This window comes from Bubalus kerabau, chromosome 5 (genome assembly GCF_029407905.1).
Source record: "Bubalus kerabau isolate K-KA32 ecotype Philippines breed swamp buffalo chromosome 5, PCC_UOA_SB_1v2, whole genome shotgun sequence".
In the NCBI taxonomy this organism is placed as follows: Eukaryota; Metazoa; Chordata; class Mammalia; order Artiodactyla; family Bovidae; genus Bubalus; species Bubalus kerabau.
In genome coordinates this window covers 125,363,001-125,379,882 of record NC_073628.1, presented here as the reverse complement: position 1 = coordinate 125,379,882, position 16,882 = coordinate 125,363,001, and the positions used below count along the sequence as shown (strand labels likewise).

The following is a 16,882-nucleotide window of genomic DNA, read 5'->3' as shown; positions in this document are numbered from 1 at the left end:
GTGCAGTAATTTCAGTATTCGGCATAGAAATGGCTCTTTTTCTGATGCCTGTGAGCTTTAAGACTTAAAACTCAAGCTGTATTACAAGTCTTTTTGATTTTCCAACATAGTAGATCCGCTAAGTATCCGTTAAAAGACCGGGCACCTGAGCACCTCTTCCACTTATTATTATTGTCCAAGTTCCAACCTAACTACTTACAAAGCCTTTTCAACATGATTATTGTGAGTTGTGGGCTACCTGAAGACAAATATCAAGCATGTTTTATCTGTCTAATGGAAATGAAAGGGCAGATATATTCAGACTTAGTGACTAGTTGGATCTTATTAGGAAAGGACAAGAAGACATCAAAACATGAGTTAGCTAAAAACCTCAAAAATGGTGAAATGAGGAGTTATTGCTGATTTACTGAGAAACCTGAAAGATTACACCTGAAAACGATTACATTTCAGGAACTTGTGCTGGTGAGAGATAGGGATAACACAGATAAAATTGTAATTTGGAGATATTCTAAAAGCCCTTATCTTAGCCAGTAGTTTCAGTTGTGGCTTAAAACACCGTATCTGTCTGTATTTCTGAATAACAAATTTGCATTTCACATGCTCCTTTAGTTGAAAACAATTGATTATAAAGGAGAGGGGTGATACTATAAACTGGGTCTTAGTTCTGCTGCTGATTTACTGTATGACATTGGACAAGACATGTCACCTTTCTGGTTTCTGTAACTCAAAGGATAATTAATACTGGTTTAGATAATTTTCGAAGTTCCTTCTGAAACCTAGAGTCTTTATTTCTAAAACAAAAAATGACCTCTGAGATAGAGTTGACTGTATATTCTCAAATTTGAAAAATTAAGCAAAATGCTGATCTAGTAGATTCATGTAACTTTTAAGTATAGCATCTTGAAGGTGTCCCTCTATCAACTAAAGAACAAATGTCTCAGTTTAATATATGACTGCATAGGAAAAAAAAAAGGCAACCACAGTAGGTGACCAAAGGGATAAGTAACTTTCAGGAATTTTGAAAGCCCAGTAGTATTTAGTATGTGCTCTCTCAGCATTAAAAAGGTCACCTTGCTAATACATGTTAATTTTGAGAGTTTAATTGACCTTTGGAATTTTAATATCAACCTTTTTTGGTGTGTTTAGAGGTTGGAGCAATCACGGAAGAAACTGAAGCCTGTGATTGGTGGAGTTTGGGTGCTGTCCTCTTTGAACTTCTCACTGGCAAGGTAAGCAGTGACCTGGAGGTTTAATAAGTTTATCCAGATGCTACCTTGATTTCAAATTGAGAATATTTAGCCTTTGCCTTTAGTTTTTAGTTTGGGGACTAAGTAAGAAAACCTTGATATCAAAAGGGATGGGACACCAGAAAAATGCAAATTTATCAAGATTCCAGATGTCTTAAAAAGTAGAATTGTGTTACATTGAATAAATTGATAGTAAAGTTCTGTTACGTCACAGTGTCAGTACATGGTGAGATAGAAGACTAGACATTCTTTCTCTTCCTTTTCTGCGATTCAGTTTTAACAGAGTTAAACCTGTAAGGGTTGTGTAAGGATTTGTTAGAATTCTCTGTTTTAAACACCTGTCTGAAATCAGGAGGAAATTATCACTTTAGAAAATTAATGTAGATATTAAAGGTAGCATGATTTTTTTTCTCAACACTTAATTTTTCCATTCTGTTCTGTCTTAAGTACAGAATTCATGCTCTTTCTGATCAATAATGTTTAAGTAAGATATTTGAGGTTAATAGATTCTAATAGAGCATTGTGCAAATTGCCTCCTGGGACTAAAATAGAAGAAATGAACAGTCATACCTTTGTAAGCAGCCATCTACCTTAAATATGTTGTTAATACTGAGCTCCTAACATTGTTGTGAAATATACAAATCACCTATAGATGTTAACACATTTGAGCCATAAGGTGCTATACATATATAAAACATTATTATTAACAAATTCTCGACTTTGGACGTTTTTAAGAACATTAAAAAATTTCCAAGATACCGAATCCTGTTTTAAGTTTTGGCTGTAATGGAATCTTTCTATTATGGACCATTTTCTTTATATCTAAGGGAAAAGGGCAAGTGGCATAAGCTTATGATGTGATTATGATGACTGCCTTTTTTCCAGTTAGAAGTTCTTTAGGCTCATAGCCTTTGTCCTAGACTGCTTAGAGGGCACTGCGGCTAGGGTGATTGTTGAGCTGTCTGTATTTGCTGTCTGTAAACCCTGTGATGGAACAGAATATGATGTTATTTCGGATAAGAAGTGTATGTGATTGATTGTTTCAGACTCTGGTTGAGTGCCATCCAGCAGGAATAAATACTCACACCACTTTGAACATGCCAGAATGTGTCTCTGAAGAGGCTCGCTCACTCATTCAACAGGTAATTTAATTGACCTATTGGCCAAGTATATCAACCATGCAAATTGGCAGAGCCCACAGCTCTAAAACCTTAAAGAAATTAGTTTTGGGCAAGAAGGACCCATTGTAATTACACGTTCAGAACTAGTACTGTGTATCTTTAGGCTTCTGTTATAATCTTAAGTATTGGTGATGTCAGAACAGTTAAAAGTTGTATTTTATTTATTTTTTTATTTCTGAAATCCAGGCTAATGTTTAGTCAGTTCCATATATCTGTATGGGGGCTTCCCTGGTGGCTCAGAGGTTAAAGCATCTGCCCGCAATGTGGGAGACCCAGGTTCAATCCCTGGGTTGGGAAGATCCCCTGGAGAAGGAAATGGCAACCCACTCCAGTACTTTTGCCTGGAGAATCCCATGGAGGGAAGAGCCTGGTAAGCTATAGTCTACAGGGTTGCAAAGAGTCTGACACGGCTGAGCTACTTCACTTCACTTCACTTCACATGTATCTGTGTAGGCGTGAGATTTAAGTATTGCTTTTAAGCCTGTCTGTAGCTGCTTTATATTTTGTAACCATATATGAATGGCTCCTTTTTTCCTTTTTTTTTTAAAGTTATTGAAGCGTTTATTCCTTAGAGCTAGTCTCGACATTTCATAAATGGCTATTTTAAATCTTTAATTCATATTGATAAGCTTAAGAATTGGCTGGTTGGGAGAGAAATGGTAGAAAATCTTGCCAAGTTAAATCACTTTAGATCCAGTCATGGAACTTGAATGTTGCTGTCAGTTAGTGTATTTCTGGTGGCTTTGAAAAAAGAGACTATTGATAATTAAAGTTTGGTATACCAGAGGTAGGCTCACTCTAGTGAGCTCCTTAAATTGATTCCCTACATTTAAAATGCTTGTCTAGCTTTATGGCAGACTCACCACAGATCAGCAAGAATTGTCAGAACTGTGATCCCTTACACTTTTGGGAAAATATCAATGGAAAACTTATTTGAAAAAGATGAAGAACCAAAATTTTTGTTTAATGAAACACAAATTATTTTTAAATCAGGGAAAGCAAAATTTGTAAAAAGAAAAAAAAAAAGAGAGGAAAAAAAAAAAGAGGAGGGGATAATATATTAAGAAAAGATTTACCTAGTATTTTCTTAGGCAGTGATTTTGGTTCCATTCAGCAAATATATATAAAGGCATGGTGTCATAAGCTGCAAACCTGAGACTCACAAATAGCTATATCACAGATGGATTTGATAAAGGCTATCAGAGCGGTTTAAAAAATACTTTGGCAAGTCAGGATAAAGAGGTGTTATAACTGATGCAGTGGTGGTGTTGGGGAAGGTTTTGTGTAGTGAGTGTTACTTTTGTGGCGCCTTAGCCAGAATTTTGGCATTGGAAGGTTACATGTGGGGGAATAGCTGGGAGGGATGAAAAGTTTGAATGAAGGCGAGGAGTGAGTCAGAAAGACTCATTTGGGAAATCAAAAGTTTGGTTTATCTAGAGTACAGGGAGAATATAGGGATGAGTAACAGTAGTAAATGAGTGTGGAAAGAGAAGCTGGGATTCTCTTATCATAAATACCAAAAGAGAATGATAGTATTTAATTCAGTAAAAAATTGAGATTTGAAGTTTTTGTGCACAAAGAGTGAAAGGATCCGAGTTGTGCTTCAGGAAGATTCATTTGTCCAGAGTATGTAAAATACAAAGAAACATAATTAGGTTGAAAATAGTGAGATGAGAGTACCCTGAGCACTTTGTACAAGGATTAAGAGGTAATGTAAAGATTCATAAAGCATTTCATTCTAATGGAGAGAAAGGACAGCTCCTCCTCTATTTTCCTCTTATTTGTTGTGGAACAGCAACGTAAATTCAAAGTATTTTTTTTGTCTATTAATTTAAGGAGGGCTAGCGGCAACCCACTCCAGTGTTCTTGCCTGGAGAATCCCCGGGATTGGGGAGCCTGATGGGCTACCATCTATGGGGTCGCACAGAGTCGGACACTACTGAAGCGACTTAGCAGCAGCAGCAGCAGCAGCAGCAACTGCTTTTGTTTGTTTCTCTTTCTTAAAGAGGTAGTCATCATGACAAATACTGAGAATAGAATTCCCCACATTAATTAATAAACGTCTGCTGCTCCTGTCTATCAGAATTTATATTGTAAGGAGTCTGAGCTTAAGATATGTTAAGTTCCCCTATACAGATGTGTACATATCTTATATAGTATATAAGTATATATATATATATATCTTATAGTATATAAGTATATAAAAATACTTATATAGTATATAAGTATACTTATATAGTAAAGCAGCATTCTGTCCCTGGCCTGCCTAAGGAAACTACCACTCACGTTAAGGAAACATCGTCAGGAAAGGGAAAAGAGGTCTCTTGGCATGATTAGCAATCTGTCATTTTGACTTTCCTCTTCCACTACCTCACAGTTCATAGAGGTTATTTTAAAAAATCATCAAACAATTTATATGGAAAGAATTATTCCACTTTGAGGAGATTTTCCTCTCTTTGGTCTTTTTAGCTGCTTGCTTTCTTCTAGAGTTCATAATTCCCTGTACCCATGGTTTAGTCATCCCAGTCCAAGTGAATGGTGCTAAAGTAAACGAAGTTACATTTTGAATGCAATTTACAAAATATATATTTACAATTTACAGATCCTCAGAGCATGTATGTTTGTACTTCACAGTATACATTCAGTTCTTTATGACACAATTGCTTTGTCAGTTGAAATATCGATATTATATGAGAAACAAATTTCTGTGCTTCCATTGCTCAGCTTTATTGTCTCTTCTTTAAGAGAAAGGAAGTTGGCAGTGACTGTCTTGGTTTTGCCACTGGTCAACACATTCTCTTAGCAGAACAATCTTTGTGAAATCTCTCAGAAGATCTGGGATAGTATTAATATTTTAAATGGCAGAATAAGCAAGACAGTCATGGGTGAAACAGTTATATTTTTGCCTATGGATTTATACTTACAAGTTTATGAAGAGTTCACGAACTAAGGTAAATTGACTTTCATAAAAGTCAAAATATGAACTTTCATTGGAATTTCATAATGAGGTCATGGTTTGGAGAGAATGGGGGTGGAAAAACCAATTGTAACAAGAAAGAGAGAACTTACATGTTTACATATTTGCCGAAATATTAAAAAGCATGCTATAGTTAATTCTTACCAATGTGTGGTATTTTAGTTTTATATTCAAATGTTTGATGCCTTCCACATCTCAATCAGTAGATATGAATTGTCTGATTCTGAAAATGGATTTGCTATGTTAGAATATTCTTAGATGTTTGTTTTATAATAGCAGCTTTTCTCTTAACACACCTTAGCAACTTCTAATATAAAAATTCTTTGTACTCAATACACTTTAATAAAAAGTCATTTTGAATGCTGGATACAGTAATTTCAAGTGAAAAGACTGAGAGTAGAGTCTTTTGAAGTGTATACTTCACTGCCCTTGTGGATTTGGTAATACCAAAGTAAAGTAATAGATTCTTGGCATTTGCAGATCACACACTCATAAGGCAGTGTGATGCTGTGGTTAACAGCATGGCTTCTGGAGACTTAGTACCTGAATTCAGATCGTATCCTTGCTGTCTACTGCCTAATATGACCTTAAACAAGTTTCTATCTTCTCATCTATAAAACAGAGATAATTATAGTAACTATCATAGAGTTGTTGTAAGTTCAATGAACTAATTTATACAAGGCAATTAGAATAATGCCTAGTACACAGTAAGTGTCACATAAATATTTTGTATTATTATTATTGATAGAGCAGCACTGAGAGCTCATGACATGTAGTAATTTATAATTTGATGAAGTATGCATTTGAATTATAGTAGAGGGTTGCCAGTGTAAGAGTGAGGCTACTGCTGGTGATATATGTTGAAAAGGTCTAGAAAGGTACTGGACTGGCACCCAATAGGAAATCAACTGATATTTTTATATAAATAATTAAGTTAATGATTAGTGAATGGAAGAAAAAAATAGAAATAAAGGAAAAAAGAAGAAACAAATGTGTAGGTTTAATTTGAGTATTGGGGTTTCCGACAGTTGTGGAACCATTAATGTAATCATCCAGATACTTTATTCCAGTTGACTAAATTCTGAAGAAAAAAGTTATATGCTTTAGGGATATTCTCAGATGCGAATGACTAGCCATATATGAGAAGTTTGGAAAGTTCTCTTCTCAAAAAAGGAAATTATAAAGTTGGACAGACTTGGCAGCCCTTTTCAATCACTGGTTGGCCCCTAAACTATGCAGGCACAGGGATGACCCTTAGGAAACCAAGCTTAAAAATGAAAATATAAAACATTTTTTATTAAGAAAGAAAAAAAAAATGAGCAAGTCTGTCAACCTCTGCTTATTATAGTTGGAGGTGAGGGTGGGGGAAAGCAGATTTACAAATCTAGCTGAAAAAAAGTTACCAAACAAAGAATAAACAGCAATGATAACCATCTTCATGGAAAAAATGACTCTGGAGTCACTAAAATATATTGTCTAAGATGTCTCATTTTCAGCAAAATGTTGTAAGATATTCACAGAAACAAAATAGGCAGAGAAAAAAAGCAGTCAATAGAAGTTGCTCTTGGGTGTCCTGAGATTTTGGATATAGTGAAGACTTCAAAGCAGTTATTATAGTTATATTCAAAGAACTAAAGGAATCTGTGTATAAATAACTTAAAGGAGGACTTCCCTGGTGTTACAGTGGATAGGAATCTGCCTACCAATGCGGGGGACACAGATTTGATTCCTGGTCCAGAAAGATTCCACATGCCATGCAGCAGCTAAGCTTGTGCACCACAGCTACCGAGCCTGCAGTCTAGAGCCTGCGTGCTGCAGCTACTGAAGCCCATGCACCTAGAACCTGTGCTCCACAAGAGAAGTCACCGCAGTGAGAAGCTCGTGTACCATGACAAAGGGAGTAGCCCCTGCTTGCTGCAGCTCGAGAGCCTGCACGCAGCAACAAAGACCCAGAACAACCAAAAATAATTAATTGAAAAAGAATTAAAGGAAATTAAGACAATAATGAATCAATAAATAAAGATTCTCAATGATACTTAAATCATATTTTTTCTAAAAAAGAGCCAAATAGAAATTCTCAAGTTGAAAAGTACAATAATTGAAATGAAGAATTAAATAGGTGAAAAAAATTCCCTGGAGCATCTCAACAGCAAATTTGAGATAGATGAAGGAAAAGTCAAAGAACTTGAAGACCACGATGATAGTAATTATTCAATTTGAAAACAGATTAAAAATGTTTGAAGAAAAATGAACAGGGATATGGAGACCTGTAAGATGATATTAAATACACCAAAATACATATAATGGGAGTTCCAGAAAGAGAGAATATAGAGAAAAGGGCAGCAAAAAATGTTTAAGACATAATAGCTAAAAGCGTCACAAATTTGATGAAGAACATTAAAATGCATTCAAGAAGCTTAGTGGACATTAAGTTGGAAAATACAGAGAGATCCACATAGGGATATTTCATCTTTCAATTGTTGAAAGACAAAAACAATTTGAAAATTTTGAAAGCAGCCAAGAACAACTTGTATTCAAAGGAACATTGATGTCTAACTTCTTATCAGAAACAATGGAAGAGAAGTTAGTGGAAAGGCATATTTGAAGTGTTAAAAGGAAGTAACTTTCAGCCAAGAATTCTTTATCCAGCAAAATTATCCTTCAAAAAATAAAAATGAAATAAATAAATTTCCAAGTATAGACAGAGCATTCATTCCTAGCAAACCTGTCTTATGAGGAATAACACAGGAAGTCCTTAGGCTGAAAGTTACCATATAGTGACTTGAATCCATAGAAATGAAGACTGTTAGAAAGATAAATATGAGTTAATAGAGAAGACTAAATATGTTTTTTTTTTCTCATTTCTCTGCTCAACTTCTTTTAAAAAACATAAGGTTGAACAAAGCAATATTTATAACACTATGCTGGGCAGTTTATAACACATGTAATATATAGTACTTAATGACTATGTAGTATTTAATGACACATGGATATAATATACAGTATATAGTACTTAATGACTATGTAGTATCTAATGACATGTGGGTATAATATACAGTATTCAGGGCTTCTCTGGCAGCTCAGTGGTGAAGAATCGGCTACCAATGCAGGAGACTTGGGTTCAGTCCTAGGGTTGGCAAGATCCCCTGGAAAAGGAAATGGCAACCCATTTTAATATTCTTGCCTGGAAAATCTCATGGACAGGGGAGCCTGGTGGACTGTACTCCTTGGGGTCACTAAAGAGTCACACATGACTTAGCGACTAAACAGCAACAACAATACAATAGTTAAGACAAAGGAAGGCAGAAGGAATAGAACCATCATAGAGCAAAATTTCTTCGTTTCACTGAAAGAAGTAAATTAGTATTAATCTAAAGTGAAGTGAAAGTGAAGTCACTCAGTCATGTCCGACTCTTTGCGACCCCATAGACTGTAGCCTACCAGGCTCCTCTGTCCATGGGATTTTCCAGGCAATAGTACTGGAGTGGATTGCCATTAATCTGAAATAGACTGTGATAAATTAAGAAGCATATTATAATCTTGATAGCAACCACTCAAAAAATAGTAAGTTAATAGAGGAACTGAAACAGTACAGTAGAAAGTATTTGGCACAAAACAAGGCAGTAAAGAGGAATAGAAAAGGCAGTAACTGGAGAAAGCATAGCAAAATGGCAAATGTGAACTCACCGTGTAATTTAGTGTGAACCTCTAAGCATGTGAAGCTAAAGACAAAGATTGTTCACTGGATAAAAAAGATCCAATTATCAGTGTATGAGAGGCATGCTTGAATTAATAAACACAAATAGGTTGAAAGAAAAAGGGTGGGAAAAGATAAATGATGCAAACAGTGACCACAAGAGAGATGAAGTGGTTTTATTAAATATCAGATAAAATAGATGTGAAGATGAGACTTATCAGAGACTAAGATTTTTTTATAATGATGAGAGGGTCAATACAAAGAAAGATATAACAATTATAAATGTATATGCTCTAATAACAGCTTCAAAACATATGAAGCAAAGTCCTACTGAATTGAAGGAAAAATAGATATTCCAATAAGAAATGGAGGCTTCGATACCCTATTCATGATAATTGATAGAAAATCAGCAAGGATATAGAGAGGACTTGAACAATACTATCAATCAACTCTGACATGTATAGAACAATGATTGTAGAATACATTCTTATCACATGCACACGGAATATTGTCTGTGATAGATCATTTGCTATGCCATAAAACAAGTTTCAGTATTTGAAAGACTTGAAATCCCATAGCATACACTGACCGTAACAATTTTTTGTTAGAAATCATCAACAGAAAGAGATCTGGTGAGTCCATAACAGATGTTTGGAAATTAAACAACAAATTTCTAAATAGCCTGAGTCAAAGAAGAAATCCCAAGAAAAGCCATAACATGTTTTTAATGGAATGAAAACAGATCCACAGTATATCAAAATTTACAGGATGCAGGTACATCAGTTCTTGAGAAAAATGTATGGCTTTGGAAATCTCTATAGGAAAAGAATGGTCTCAAATGAAAATCTCACCTTGTAATTGAGGAAACTAGAAAGAGAAAAAGCATTTTGTAAAAAGCAAAATAAATCCAAAACAAGCAGAAGAAAGCAAGCAGAAATCAGTGAAGAGAAAATCTTCATTGGCTAGAAGATAAAAATAAGAGACAAATTAAATCTCAAGTTGGTTCTTTGAAAAGATTAGCAAAATTGGGAAATCTTTAGCTGACTTCAGAAATGAGTATTTTAAAAAGGTAAGGGAAGGGCTGCCATATGACCCAGCAGTCCCACTGCTGGGCATACACACCGAGGAAAGCAAAACTGAAAGAGACACGTGTACCCCGGTGTTCATTGCAGCACTGTTTATAATAGCCAGGACATGGAAGCAACCTAGATGTCCATCCACAGACGAATGGATAAGAAAGTTGTGGTACATATACACAATGGAATATTACTCAGCTATTAAAAAGAATGCATTTGAATCAGTTCTAATGAGGTGGATGAACTGGAGCCTATTATACAGAGTGAAATAAGCCAGAAAGAAAAACACCAATACAGTATATTAACACATGTGTATGGAATTTAGAAAGATGGTCACAATACACCTATATGCGAGATAGCAAAAGAGACACAGAGATAAAGAACAGACTTTTGGACTCTGTGGGAGAAGGCGAGGGTGAGATGATTTGAGAGAATAGCATTGAAACATGTATATTACTATATGTGAAATAGATCGCCAGTCCACATTTGATGCATGAGACAGGGTGCTCAGGGCTGGTGCACTGCGATGAGCCTGAGGGATGGGATGGGGAGGGAGGTGGGAGAGGGGTTCAGGATGGGGGACACCTGTACACCTGTGGCTGATTTGTGTTGATGTATGGGGAAAGCCACTACAATATTGTAAAGTAATTAGCTCCCAATTAAAATAAATAAGTTAATTTTTAAAAAAGGCAAGGGACCTAGAGTATCCAAAACAATTTTTTTTTTCAATTGGAATTGAGTATTTATTTAGTACAGAGTATGTGCAGACTAGAGACTATAGAAATAACCTAACAGCTGATAGCAGATGATAAATTGTATACTATACTGTCAATTAAAAGTTAGCTCTTAAAATGCTTAATAAAACTTTAGAATGATAATTTTTTACTGAAATACTCATACTTCAAAAATTTGTTCTGTTATGATGATACATGGCTTTGGCTGGAACTGAGTAGTGTACTGTTTTGTTTTGTTTTTTTGATCTGTAAATGTGTTTATTTCAGTCCTGGGAAGTTTTTAAAGTATTATTTGTTTGACAGTTTCTTCTCCTCCATGTATTTCTTTTTCCTGGAACACCTACTAGTTGGATGTTAGGCTTCCTGCATTAACTGTACTCATTTTTTAATATTCTTTTTTAAAAATTTTGTTTATTTATTTTAACTGGAGGATAATTACTTTACAATATTGTGGTGGTTTTTGCCATACATCGACATGAATCAGCCATGGGTGCACATGTGTACCCTCATCCTGAACCCCCCTCTCATGTCCCTCTGCATCCTATGATTTTTCAATAAAAATGCCAAGATAATTTTGTGAGAAATAGTCTTTTCAACTGGAGAAGGCGATGGCACCCCACTCCAGTACTCCTGCCTGGAAAGTCCCATGGTGGAGGAGCCTGGTAGGCTGCAGTCCATGGGGTCACTGAGGGTCGGACACGACTGAGCGACTTCACTTTTACTTTTCTGCATTGGAGAAGGAAATGGCAACCCACTCCAGTGTTCTTGCTTGGAGAATCCCAGGGATGGGGGAGCCTGGTGGGCTGCTGTCTATGGGGTCACACAGAGTCGGACACGACTGAAGTGACTTAGCAGCAGCAGCAGTCTTTTCAACAAATGGTGTTGGGAAAATAAAATATTCACATGCTAAAACCAAAATGAACTAAGACTCTTAATTCATATCATATGCAAAAATTAACTCAAAAGTAGCTTATAGATCTATATGTGGAGTTGAAACTATAAAATCATAGGGAAAAAATAGGAGAAAATCTTCATGACCTTGGGTTAGGAAAAGAATTATTATATGTAACACCAAAATATGATCCATAAAAGAAAAAAATGATAAAGTGGGCTTCATCAAAATTAAAAACATTTGTACTTCAAAAGATAACAGTGAAAAATTGAAAAGACAGGCCACATACTGGGAGAAAATACATTCACATCAAGTAACTGATATGTTTTCAGAATGTGTAAAGAAACCCTTTAACTCAGTAAGCAGACAGCTCAGTATAAAAATGGGCAAAGATTCACCAAGAGGCTATATAAATGGCTAATAAGTATATGAAAAGATGCTCAGCATTATTAGTCATTAGGGAATATAAATTAAAACCAAAATAAGACATAATTAATACCCACTAGAGGGACTATAGTAAAGAAGATAGTATCAAGTGTTGATGCGGATATAGAGAAACTGAAACTCTCATACATTGCTGGCAGGAATGTAAAATGGTACATACTTTAGAAAAGTTTGGTAGTTTCTTAAAAAGCTTAACATAAACTTAACACACAACCGACTGTTCCCACTCTTAAGAATGTCCTTAAAAGAAATGAAAAGACATGTCTGCAGGAAGTCACATATGTAAATGTTAAAAGCAATACAATTAATTGTAGCCACAACCTGGGAAGTCCATGTGTCCATTAACTGGTGGACAGATTCACAAAATACGTTATATCCAAACAGTAGTAGTACTGTTAGTTGCTCAGTCGTGTTCAACTCTTTGCAACCCCATGGACTGTAGCCCACCAGGCTGTTCTGTCCATGGGATTCTCCAGGCAAGAATACTGGAGTGGCTTGCCATTCCCTTACTCCAGGGGACCTTCCTGACCCGGGGATCAAACCTGGGTCTCCTGCATTGCAGGCAGATTCTTTACCGTTTGAGCTACAGGGAACCCCAAGTAGTTATATTCAAATAGTGGAATGCTATGCAGAAACCAAAAGGAACAGACTGTTGACACCTTCTACAACACCTTCTACAACACAGATGGACCTTAGAAACATTATGCTTAGTGAAAGAAGGCAGCTGTTTTATGATTTCATTTATATGAAATATCCAGAAGGGGCAAGTTTATAGAGATAGAAAGCAAATCAGTGGTTGCCTGGGGGTGGGGATGGAAATGTAGATTGACTGCAAACAACATGAAGAAACTTTTTAGGGAGCTCTTCAAATTTGCTAAGAGTCATTAGGTTGTACGCTTGCAATAGATAAATTTTGTGCTATATAAATTATCTCTCAGTAAAGTTGTTAAAACAAAAATTTGAGGATACATGAATGTCTTAAGTAACACATTCTTTCAGTATGACCAGCGTCATCTGTCACTGTGTATGACTGCTTTTATTTTCCCACACAAATCATGTTGCAAATAACATTATTAACTTATTTTAGCCTTATTGCTATTAGTGAAGAAGTTGAAACACATTTCACTCATTGGATCAAATTGTTCCATGTGAGTCGGCTGTTTCAAAGAAAGCAGTTTTAGAATATGAATTTGCTTATTCAGACCTTGGGCTTCCCAGGTGGCACTAGTGATAAAGACTCACCTACCAAGGCAGGAGACATAACAGACGCAGATTCCATCCCTGGGCTGGGGAGATCCCCTGGAAGAGGGCATTCTTGCCTGGGAAATTCCATGGACAGAGAAGCCTGATGGGCCCCAGCCCATAGGGTCACAAAGAGCTGGACATGACTGAAGTGGCTAGCACACACATTCAGACCTTAGGTAAAGTTTAGTCCCGGGGCATATATAATTCACTAGAGGTTGAAAGACTTAGTGTGCCTCTCAGACTTTCTGACCATGAAAGGAGTAGCTGGATCTCTCAGAATTTGGTGCAATATCTAATTAATGTCATGATCATACTTTTGGAGTAGGAAATTGATAGGTGGAACTATCCTATGGATATACAGTATAGATATACTAGATATATACTAGATATACTATAGCTATATAGTATATCAGAGAAGGCAATGGCACCCCACTCCAGTACTCTTGCCTGAAAAATCCCATGGACGGAGGGGCCTGGTAGGCTGCAGTCCATGGGGTCGCTAAGAGTCTGGCACGACTGAGCGACTTCACTTTCACTTTTCACTTTCATGCATTGGAGAAGGAAATGGCAACCCACTCCAGTGTTCTTGCCTGGAGAATCCCAGGGACGGGGAGCCTGGTGGGCTGCTGTCTATGGGGTCACACAGAGTTGGATACGACTGAAGCGACTTAGCAGCAGCAGCATATAGTATATAGTAACAAAGTGAGTTACTCAAGGTGGTATCATTTGAAAAGCCATAAACTCAGATATATTCCCCAGCACCCGTAGCTAGAGTGGTGTTACAGACGCAGTCCTCTTTCAAGGAAATATAAGTTGGCTGTCATCAAGTCCGTTTGTTACTGAGGTTGAATTTAGAAGTAGTTTCTTTCATTATGTTTTTATTTTCCTTTGATTCTTTAGTTAGATTCCCACTACTCACTTAAATCCTTCCTTTTTAGCTCTTACAGTTCAACCCTGTGGAGCGGCTTGGTGCTGGAGTTGCTGGTGTTGAAGATATAAAATCTCATCCGTTTTTTACCCCTGTGGATTGGGCAGAACTGATGAGATGAACAGAACGCAGGGTTCTCTGCACACATTCTGGCCTTCTCTGCGACAGGCATCTCTAGCAGGGAGGCAGCTCAGCCTCACACTCACTCACGGGACACCAAGCATTGGGATGAAGAGCTTTAGAGGAAGTGGAGAGAAAAGGCCCGAGAGAGAACAATTCCTTTACAGTTACTGTCTGGACAAGATACTGGCTACCTTTGCAAGGGGCTGTTAACGTACAAACCAAGGTGTGATCTTTATTTTATCTGCATTTAGTGGTGCAGGTGAGTTGTAAACCCAACTAAAAGAGGAATGACCTTCAAGAATTTCCTCTGAGATGAAGCTCCGAGTGTAGAAGGAAGTGTTACTTGAAAGGATGACCTTGACATGGCAGCTGACTGTGCTTTTCGCTAACCAAGATACATATACTAAAAGTGCTTCACAAGTCATGTCATCTATGAAGCTTAAAAAATGAGAAAAAAAAGAAGATACACATCATGTCTGATAGGAAACCTCAACCACAATGCTATATAATTAATGTATATCAAATGTGGTCCCATAGTCATTCTTTCTGAAGTCCACTTAAAAAAACACTTCCTGTTGTCAACTCTGTACTTTCTTGATTGGTATTGCTAGCAGTAGGGTTCATATGAGCTCTCTCTCTCTCTCTCTCTCTCTCTCTCTTTATCTTTATCTTTCCACTTTGTACACCCTTTGCCTATTGTCATATTCTGTTCTTCCTACCGCTACTAATACATAGGCAGCAAAAAAGGAAAGGGAGTATTTATTTCCCCAAATTGTATCAACTTAATAAGAATTAAAGAATCATGATGTAAAATAAATGAGCTAAAGATTGAAGTCTCTCTTTTAATTGCTTACAATTTTTTTTCTATTCAAAGACCTCTCTTCCTTTTATTTTGAAACGTAAGCAGTTTCTGCTTCTTACTGTGTTTGACTTTGTTTTAGTTTTTTGGCTGAGTATCCTAAGAACCAAAGGATCTGATCTCAGTGGGATTGAACGGCAATCCTATTTTATTATGTATTGACAGGATTTTGAGATTTGACCTCCTCATCCACTTGACATTGTGTCGAAAGAACATGAGTATTTATACATTTGTGTTTGTTATTTCTTTCTGTTGCTGAGATCGCTCCTGTAGTCATACTGTGTTTACAACAGAATACAAACTTTTTAAGTTAATGCATGTTTTTTTTAAACTTTATCCAAAGATGAAAGAATAAATCACCATTTCCAAATGGTGCCACAAACATAATGAAAATTTTCTGTATGTTTTAATTCTTTGTATTTTCAAGATCTGTGACAGAGCCTATCCCCACCCCAAGAGCCTCTGTGCAGCTTCCAGCTGCCATTGGCCAGGCCCGCCCATCACATTAAATGGAAGCAGAAAAAGCTTCAATGGAACGAAGGAAATGTGCAAGCATTTTCCTCGTTCTGTTATCCTACTCCCCCACTTTCCTTTTTGGTCCCCTATAACCTGAACCCCAGCTGAAGGGCTGCAACAACACCAGGATGGGGAGCAGGTCACCAGGATCATAGCTCAGTTGAGATGACATCACTCTCTGGAACTGGATTTCAACTCGCCATCCCCCAGGTCTCAAAACAGGAACTCATGCAGGTGAGACACAAGAATGACTTCCTGTGTAGGACTAGTGGGAAATCTGTAAGTAGTTAGAGTTGGTCATTCCAGAGCTTCCTTCCAGAAGTGCCCTATGACATAAAGTAGGACTTCACAGCTAAGGTGACCCTCCCAGCCCTACCACATGACTTTAATCCCTGGGTTCAAAGGACAGTGTTAACAGATGGAATTGTGTTGACATAAATCCGTTGCTTCAGTTTCTCTCTTTCTGTGTTTGGAACTTGTACTTAATGTAAATACATCATTCATAATCATGGTGGACATGAATTATAGAGTAATAAACACGCAGGGTAAATGGCTTTGAGGTGGTGGACCCAAGTCTGTTTTTACTTGATGATATGTATTAGAAAAATCAAAATCAGAGAACTTACCACTTATATTTCTCATTTTATTTTTTAAATTTTTCTCTCAATTAGTTTTTTATTGTATCAAAATTTACATAATAAAATTTACCATTTTAACTACTTTTAAGTATACAATTCAATGCCATTAAGTATATTCACATTTTTTCCCAGCCATTACCACTGCGTTTCAGAATTTTTAAATCTCTAAAACTGAAACTCTTTACCCATTAAACAAGAACTTTCCATTCCTCCTCCCTCCACCCCCTAGTAACCACTGTTTACTTTCTGTATGAATCTTATTTTCTAAGTCTCTCACAGAAGTGGAATCATATAATATCTGTTCTTTTTTGTCTGACTTATTTTG

At 36.6% G+C, this 16,882-nt stretch overlaps 1 protein-coding gene across 4 annotated transcripts in view; it reads left to right on the top strand.

Moving 5' to 3' along the window:
* RPS6KC1 (ribosomal protein S6 kinase C1) overlaps positions 1-15,377 on the top strand; it is a 226,095-nt gene extending 210,718 nt beyond the window's left edge. For all 4 annotated transcript variants that reach the window (XM_055582993.1, XM_055582991.1, XM_055582990.1 and 1 more), the window contains 3 exons: positions 1,147-1,229; positions 2,294-2,389; positions 14,432-15,377. In XM_055582993.1, coding sequence (XP_055438968.1) covers positions 1,147-1,229; positions 2,294-2,389; positions 14,432-14,542 — 290 coding nt within the window. In that variant the 3' untranslated portion in view covers positions 14,543-15,377. The remainder of the gene's footprint in view (positions 1-1,146; positions 1,230-2,293; positions 2,390-14,431) is intronic.
* The last annotated feature ends 1,505 nt before the right edge of the window (positions 15,378-16,882 follow it).